At 32.5% G+C, this 9,121-nt stretch overlaps 1 protein-coding gene across 1 annotated transcript in view; it reads right to left on the bottom strand.

The window, feature by feature from the left end:
* CSMD1 (CUB and Sushi multiple domains 1) overlaps positions 1–9,121 on the bottom strand; it is a 1,045,142-nt gene that overhangs the window by 141,869 nt on the left and 894,152 nt on the right. The window contains exon 42 of the mRNA XM_009333261.1: positions 4,057–4,245. Coding sequence (XP_009331536.1) covers positions 4,057–4,245 — 189 coding nt within the window. The remainder of the gene's footprint in view (positions 1–4,056; positions 4,246–9,121) is intronic.

Raw genomic sequence — 9,121 nt, 5'->3', positions numbered from 1 at the left:
GGTTGTTCAGCCTAGAGAAGAGAAGGCTTTGGGGAGACCTTATTGCGGCCTATCAGTGCTTAAAAGGGGCTTATAAAAAAGATGGCGGCAAACTTTTGAGCAGCCATTTTGAGAATGGCTTTAAACTAAAGGGGGGTAGATTTAGACTAGATATAAGGAAGAATTTTTTTATGCTGAGGGTGGTGAAACACTGGCACAGGTTGCCCAGAGAGGTGGTGGATGCCCCATCCCTGGAAACATTCAAGGTCAGGCTGGACGGGGCTCTGAGCAACCAGATGTAGTTGAAGGTGTCCCTGCCCACGGCAGGGGTGTTGGACTAGGTGACCTTTAGAGGTCCCTTCCAACCCAAACTATTCTATGATTCTGTGAGAAAAGAGGGACAATAGGGGTAATATATCACTGCAGATACATCACCACAAAACTGCTGTGGAAGAAGTCAAAATCAGGCTAAGGCATGTGAGTCAAAAAGCTTAACCTAGGATAAGGAAGAAAGGAAGAAAGGAAGAGAGGAAGAAAGGAAGAAAGTAAGAAAGGAAGAGGTGTATGATCTATATAAAAACAAAAGGTGTTGATCTTTTAAATTAAGGGCCTAGGTTTATAAAGGATTCTAAAAACACTTAGCATTAAAGATTCTACTTGGCAGTGCCTGAACATAAAATTTCAAAGGCTTTGTAAGCGTCCTACTGAAGTGTTAATGCTGAAGTGCTGTAATGCCAGCTAGCAAAGACACTCTGGGTAGCTTCTTCTGTTGCTTTGATTCAGGAAAAGAAATTAACTTCTCCAGATGTTCCAAAAACAGAGAAATCCCACACAGCATTTATTTGATTAGGAAAAGGTGAAGCAGCTTATTAAACATAAAGGAAAGCCTTTAATTTCATGACATAAAAAAATAAAAAGCTTTATTATAGGCCAGGATAAAGAAACAGAATGACTTGTGATATTGATAACATTTTTTATCGTGAGGAGACTAGAAGATTATTTGTCAAAGGTCAGTGACATAATAGTTACCTTTCTTATCCATCCTCTCAGTTTAACTTTATTTTATACACTTTATTCTTCTCATTTCTCATTTACCACTACAAAAAAGATCCTAAAAGTACGTGCTGTAAAAGAGCAACTTTTTAAATTAAATGCTCCATGTTTATCTTGTTAAGATATCAGTAGGATTACTCCAAATACCAGCAGTTTAATAATAAAAAAATAGTAATAAAAAGCTTTAAATACAGCTAGAAAAATCTCTAATACTAACACTACAACATTCAATGAACCACTACAAAACACAGTGAGTGTGAAAATAATTTTCAAAGAGAACAGAGATTATAACATGTCTAGAAATCTAAGAAACTAGATTTCCAAGAACATATGCAAAACAATGTGTTTTCCCACTGATAAACATTTCAAATTACATCTCAGAAATTAATAGTCATTAAAATTCATTTTAATTAGTAAACTGAAAGGATATAAGGAGAATATTGGTATTTTATATTGAATATTTGGTATCTTAAATGTCTTTATTCTAGGCATGCAAAGAGTGTAGGTCAAACTTAATGGGACGAGGGGAAAAACATATATTCTCTTTTCATATCCTTCAAACTATTTTCTTTCTCTTATGCAAGATAATAAGGCACATTGTAGCTAAATGGTAGAAGATGTCATAATGAGTTTTAAAAACCTGTATCATCAGGAGGCAAGATTTAGAAGGACTAAATACACTAATATTAGAATTTAGTAATCATATTCATATCTGTTATATAAAGACTGCACAAAAGTTATTTTATCAAGTAATTATTCAGTATCTTCCATATGCTCTTCAGATTTTTTTCCTCGCCCCACATTTTTTGAAAGTGGCATCATTCTTTCCAGACAGGAGAGACCCTATGCTTACTTGGTGTCTGCTTGTAACTCTAACTGTTCTTTTCACCCTAGCATTGTATAGTATATGGAACATATGTTAATAATATTGTATCATCATCCTTTACACTTTTATATCACTCTTTAAAGGATATTGTAAAACTTTACCATATGTTTAACATGAGGAAAAATATTTCATATTTGTTTATAGTGTAGTTTTATTACGAATAACCTTTTATTTTCTTTCAAAACATTGATAAAGTTGAATCCATAACCTAATCTCCTCTGAATAAAAATATCTTCTTTAAATAATCTTTCCTTATCTTTGATTTTTTTAGAACTCAAAATTACTTATTAATTCATGTAATACATGGAAAAATATTTTGTAAAGTGCTATAATTTTTAATGAAAAAGTCACATGGAGCTACAGATCACATTCAATGTAAGGTCTTATATACCTAGAATAGGACTTGTAAAACATTTAAGTGCAAAATTGAAATCTCCAATCCTCCCATTCATTTACCATCTAATTCAGGAGGCATTTAAAGACACCACCCTTTGGAAAAAAAGCACATAACTAGATTACTTAAGCCCATGTTTTAGGCTGAATGAATTCTCTAAAATAAGTACAGAAGGTAGCTATAAAAGTCAACAGAAAGAGATAGGTGGCCTTAATAGGATCTTTCAGAGCAAGATTTGGCAGTTAGGTTTATGGTTGGACTCGATGATCTTAAAGATCTTTTCCAATCTAAATGTTTCTATGATTCTATGATTCTGTAAGATTAGACATGTAACTTAAAAGGAATGTTACAGAGTCTTTTAGTTAAAAGATATGGGACATGATGGTTCACATCTTTAATCTAAATATACCAGTGGTAAAAGAGTTGGGGGAAAAAAAAAAAAACAATAAAAAGAGAAAAAAAATCATTATGAGTTATAACCAACCACTTTGACAAAGATGTGATGCATTATCACATTGTATGTCTCTAAGGAAAGCATTAGCCCTACTCTCACAAAGAACTACATTTTCTCACGCCTCTCCACTGTTTTTTCCTTTAGGAGGTATGGTTTTATAAGAAATGCCTATATTGCCTATTGCAGTGTGGACCAATGGAGTTGCATAAGGCTCAGAAGGTGTTTCACAACACAATTCCAACTGTAGTTTGCTAAAATAATATAATTATTTAATAATTATATTAATTGGTAGTGTTGCTATTTCATTTTTTTTTTACTTATTCTTCTCCCTAAAAGAGAAATTAATAATCCAAAATAGGTTTTAAATTATTTACATGCATTCCTTCTTGCTTAAATTGCAATATATGTTTTTGCAAAATGTGTAAACTGTCTTCAGCTGTTCTGATGCACAGATTAAAAAGCAAGAAAAAATGGAAGACATGGGAATAGCAGCCACATCTTGATGGCCATTTAACAGTAAATGTACCCATTGTTTTTACAGAAGTTACACATTATCTCTTATGCTAGAAATTTTCTAATGCCATTCAATACTGGAAACATTGTTTTAGTACTTTTACTTCTATACTGTCAAAAATGCAAAACAGCAAAAGTTCCTGGCAGTAAAACTCTGTTTTTTAATTTGAAAATAAAACAAAACTCAATACTCTCATTTGTTCAAATTGGTACTACTTCCTAACTGAACTGCTGAAGTCAGGTGGCATGGCCTTTCTTATTCCCAATGACAAATGTTCTGTCCAGACATTGTCTTTTCCCTTTAGCCAGTAGGACACGTTTATGTCTTACTCCTGGAGCCTGTCAGACTTCTATAATGTCTATGCAATAATGTGATAAAATACAGTTTAAATTAAAATGAAAAAAGAGTTAATAATTCTTAGTTTAATAATTCCAATAATAATAATAATAATAATAATAATAATACAAATCAGAAAAAAGAAGGAAAAAAAAATCACATGGAGCTTAGATAATTTCTGGCAGTATCATGAGTTCCCATAATCAATACAACTGACAGATATTAATAGGAACAATAAATCACTGCTGAGGAACATGATTCATAAAATATTTATGATTTATAAAAGCACATACTATTCTGACTTTAGCTGCTTACATTACAGATTAGGATAAAGGTGTAGTTCTTCAGCAAAAGCTGAATTGCATACACACACACAAACAAGTAAACCAAAATCAGAAAGTATTGTGAGTTCTGAAGCAAAGGTACTACCAGAAAATTACCTTCGCATCTGGGGAAATGATAGTTCCAATTCCTGTTGATTCCATGTTGGCATGTGAGAACAGGCTCTCCCCTCAAAACATATCCAGGATAGCATTCAAATGATACTGACTGACCCACACTGTAATCTGAGTTGACTATATATCCATTCAAAAAAGGAGGAGGATCAGGGCAGTTCTGTAACTCGTAAGCTGGAAGAGAACAGAAGTACTTTTTATTGCTTAGTCAGCTCCCAACACAGGAAGTAAACATTAACACAAATTCTGTAATACATTCCATAATAAGTAAACACTGGAATGCCAAACTCCAGTAATAGAGTGATTAACATGTAACAAGAAATAAATCATGCATTTGGACCATCCAGATCTTGATAAAGGAATGAAAAAATTAGCTCTAGATACAAAGCATAGGAAAGATCAAAATCTGGAATAGGAATCTGGAATATTGCCACCTACATCAGGAATTTAGAGAGGAAAGTCAAAGAAACACTGGGGGTAGGGCATGACGATGGAATATTGTGGTTTAGTAGTTCATGTTGAAGCTTCAGATTAGGATGTTATATAAATTATGTCTAAATTTTTAAATAAATTTCTAGGCTCAGGCCTAGTGCCTAAGTTCTGAGAAGTAATAGTTTTATAATAGGATAACTTTTTTTAAACAATGCATGGCATTAATTTATTTAATAAATAAGATGGATATACTTAGTGAGTATGTCACTAAGTGACATAATTTCATGAGTATGTCAAACATTTTCATAAACTTTATTTATACTTAGTTTTAATTTAATATGTTAAGTCTGAAATAAAAAAAAAAACTTGTTCTGAATGCAGCAACATTGAATCCAAAAGCTGCATACAGTAATATTAATAATTTAATTGACTAAATTTAATAGGTGGCTCAAGATCAAAAATTATCACAGAATTTTTCAAATAACTTTTTCCTATCCTGATATGTAAGAAACAAGGCAATTCATTCCAAGTAAGAAATAGTAAAATTATTTAGGGAAAAAAAATTGTCCATGATGCCTGAAATTAAACTATATTTATTAAAAACGTATATCTATTGAATGACCATATTCATAGTGCATTTCCAAAATTTGAAAATACTTTTTTAAAATTAATATTCAAGTATACTTATACAATTAATGATGGCATAAGAACTTGAGACAACTTTTTTTCTGATAACATTCATATACGTTCATAACGTTCTATGTGTCATCTACTAGAAATGGATGTAATTGCAGCACAACAAAAAATTGAGTTTTGCGGCACTGTGAGCACTATGTCGCAAAACAAACATTTCAAATTGAGGATAAGCATATATATTACTCTGGTGATTCATATTTATTTGACTGGCAATATTCCAGTTTGTTCATTAGCTGCATCAATAAAATTGTACAATGACTTCAACAATAAATCAGCACACAACTAACCACAGCAATTGTTTAAATGTGTTTTCACATTTAAACACTATAATAAGTACTCTAGTAAGGTATAGCAAAGTCATTCATTCATTAAAATTTTATGAAATGCAAGTTTTTCACAATCCTTTGGATTTTTTAATGTATATTGAACTATGTACAAAAAATCACCTAACTAAAAAAAAGAAAAGAATCAATGAAAGACTATAAAGTCACAGAGCATCAGAACGATCTAGAAAAATGACAGAAGTCTACTAGGAAGTTCCTTTTAGATATATCCCATACAAAAAAATTCATCAATGATTCATCATATTTAATGTTGGGGTTTATGTTTTCAAAAACCTCAAAATATTATTCAATTAATCAGATTTAATTTATACAAAATAATGTGATGAAAATTCAGAGGGAGTTTTCATTAATAAATGAAATGATAAATAGTTCCACAGGAAGCAAAAAAGAGAGACAGTTTTATAAAAATGTTATGTAGAATAATTCACAAACAACTTCACATAGATAAGATAGCAAGTAACTGCCATTTTAGAAATAATTATTGAGAAAATGAATACCCTGCTTTCTCTGAGCATTCCATTTACAGTTATGAAATACTTCTGTCAGAAGATAAGAAAATTCAGATAAGAGCGGTAATACCAGTGTGCTTTATATTAATATGTGCCATTAAGTCCAAGCTCTAAAAGTACAGGGAGAGATGAAGAACATATTCTTGAAAAAAGTATTTTGTTATTTTTTCAAAGCTAATCATTACAATATGGACATGTTCATCCTAGAAGTATATACTTATTATTATCAATTAGATCATTTAAACAAGGCATTTCAGCAAGATTAAGGTAAACATATAGCTTAGGTGTGCTTAAGTGCTTACTTAAAGTGAAGTTTGTACTTAACTGCTTCACTGAAGTACAGCTACTGTCATGAGTTTTTTTAGTCATTGCTGATTACAGTCATGCTATGGAATAAGTAGAAGATTGTCCTGGTTTTGGCTGGGATAGAGTTAATTTTCTTCCTAGTAGCTGGTACAGTGCTGTGTTTTGGATTTAGGACCAGAATAATGTTGATAACACACCAATGTTTTAGTTGTTGCTAAGCAGTGCTTACACTAGTCAAGGACTTTTCAGCTTCCCATGCTCTACCAACTGAGAAGGCTGGAGGTGCCCAAGAAGCTGGGAGGGGGCACAGCCAGGACAGCTGACCCCAACTGGCCAAAGGGATATTCCATACCATGTGACGTCATGTTCAGTACACAAACTGGGGGAAAGCTGGCCGGGGGGGGCCGCTGCTCGGGGACTGGCTAGGCATCAGTCGGCAGCTGGTGAGCAATTGCATCATGCATCACTTGCTTTGTATATTCTATTAGTATTATTATTATTATTATCATTATTATTTTTATTATTATTATTACTACCATTTTACTTTATTTCAATTATTAAACTGTTCTGATCTCAACCCACGACTTTTCTCACTTTTACTCTTCCAATTCTCTCCCCCATCGCACTGGGGCGGGGGGAGTGAGCGAGCGGCTGTGTGGTGCTCAGTTGCTGGCTGGGGGTAAACCATGACAAAGATTTATTTTGAGAAAGCCTTCTTCTTTTCCCTAATTCATTCAGTGAATCCAGAATTCAGTGTTTGTAACATCACAAAGCTGGAAGAGATGTGGAGGTACCAGAAATATTCCAAAATCCTCTAATAAATCAGACTCCCCTTCCCCCAAATAATAAAAAATTAAGAAAAGAAAATAAAAACTTAACAATCAGGATTAATTGCTACTGGAAAGTAAATACAAAAAGCTTTATTCTACTTTAATTATGGTTCATTAAAATTTTGTGCTAAATCTATTAATAGCTCATTAATTTTTAATGATATTATTATTCCTACTATCATTATTCGTATAGTACTACTACAGATAGTATCATTATTATCAACATCTTTATACAAAATACAGTACTAGAAAGATTATTTAAGAGGACAGGACATATTAAGACTAATATATTAAATTACATAAAAAGCTACTTAGCAAATTATATTAAAAATACAATATAAGATATTCTGGAGAGTCAGAGGATCTCACAGATTTATTCGACAAGGTGCAACACTACATTGCCCAATAGTTACAATGACAGTGTTCTGGAATAATGACAATATGTATTGGAACTTTTAAACATTGATTGTACAACCTTTTCAGAGATGAATACGCATGAAAAATATCCTTCTTTATTGGTTAATTTGTTGCAATACAATATTCATAACTTACATTTTAAACACACTTAATATGTTCTCTGATTTTTTAATTTAGTCTTAAAAATTCATTTCAGAAAAAAAATTATCTCACTGATCTACATGACAAGAAAACAGCTCAGGTGAAGGAGGAAATCCTGAAAGAACATCAACATCTCTCTGTTCCTCTAATTTGCACAACATCCCTTAAAGTCTCTTGGATTGTTAATGGAAAAAAATAAAGCCTACCTTTTAAAATTCTAGTTAGTGTTTATTCAGAGATGCATATGCTTTACTCCTATTGTAAGTAAGGTAAACAAAACACATACAGAAACTTTTGGGGTTTGTTCTGGTATTTGTTTTAGTAAGAATAGAACCTCTGCCTAAAGCAGGTTACCATAATTTTGAAGGTTGGTCAGTCAGGGGTGAAAGCACTTGCACAAATTTTGTTTTGTTTTGTTTTTTTAAAAGAAAAAAAAGGTGTAAAATGTGAAGATACTCTCTGCATGTGACTTCTGGTATAAATCCCATGGATGACTCATAAATTATTGAAGTAACCATAAGTCAGGTGATCCATCTGACTATGATATAATGATTTATAGTCCACTCAGGTAATATGTTTTATAGTTTTAATATAAATATGAATTATATTCTTCTCTGTTCTTTTGATATATGCAACAACTATACCTGATTTAACAGACCAATTCATTATTCACTCATCACTATCAAATATTATCCACAAATCCTGATGTCACACCTTACAAAAGAAAGCTGTTTTTATGAGTCTCGTGCCCAAAGACTTGTTTGGTAGTGAGCTTTAAAAAATGATTTCACAGCAGAAAAAAACTCTAGTGAGACCCTGAAATGAAGCCCAATGCAAAGGAAATCTGAGAAAAAGATTTAATTCCAATACTTGCAGCAGTCAAATACTTGAATTTTAAGATGATTTCATATTGACATTTGGTATTTCTTTGTGCAATATATTTTCCACTGGTAAGAAAAGACTGTAAATCACAAAAGTAATGTAACTGATCTTCTGATATCTTGTTTTTATTATTTCAATGTATTTTCCTTCTTACATTAACACTAGGGTGACTTACTGCCTTTGCAAATGACACATACATCTATAACACTTCAACATAGAATCATAGAATCATAGAATCATTAAGGTTGGAAGAGACCTCTAAGATCATTGAGTCCAACCGTCAACCCAACACCACTATGCCCACTAAACCATGTCCCTAAGTGCTGCATCTACACATCTTTTAAATACTTCCAGGGACAGTGACTCAACCACTTCCCTGGGCAGCCTCTTCCAATGTTTCACCACTCTTTCAGTAAACACATTTTTCCTCACGTCCAATCTAAACCTCCCCTGGCACAACTTGAGGCCATTTCCTCTCGTCCTATCGCCAGTT

Source organism: Pygoscelis adeliae, unplaced genomic scaffold (genome assembly GCF_000699105.1).
Source record: "Pygoscelis adeliae isolate BGI_AS28 unplaced genomic scaffold, ASM69910v1 Scaffold57, whole genome shotgun sequence".
NCBI classification, from domain to species: Eukaryota; Metazoa; Chordata; class Aves; order Sphenisciformes; family Spheniscidae; genus Pygoscelis; species Pygoscelis adeliae.
Note: the sequence above shows the minus strand (reverse complement) of the source record. Positions and strands in the feature narration are given on the sequence as shown.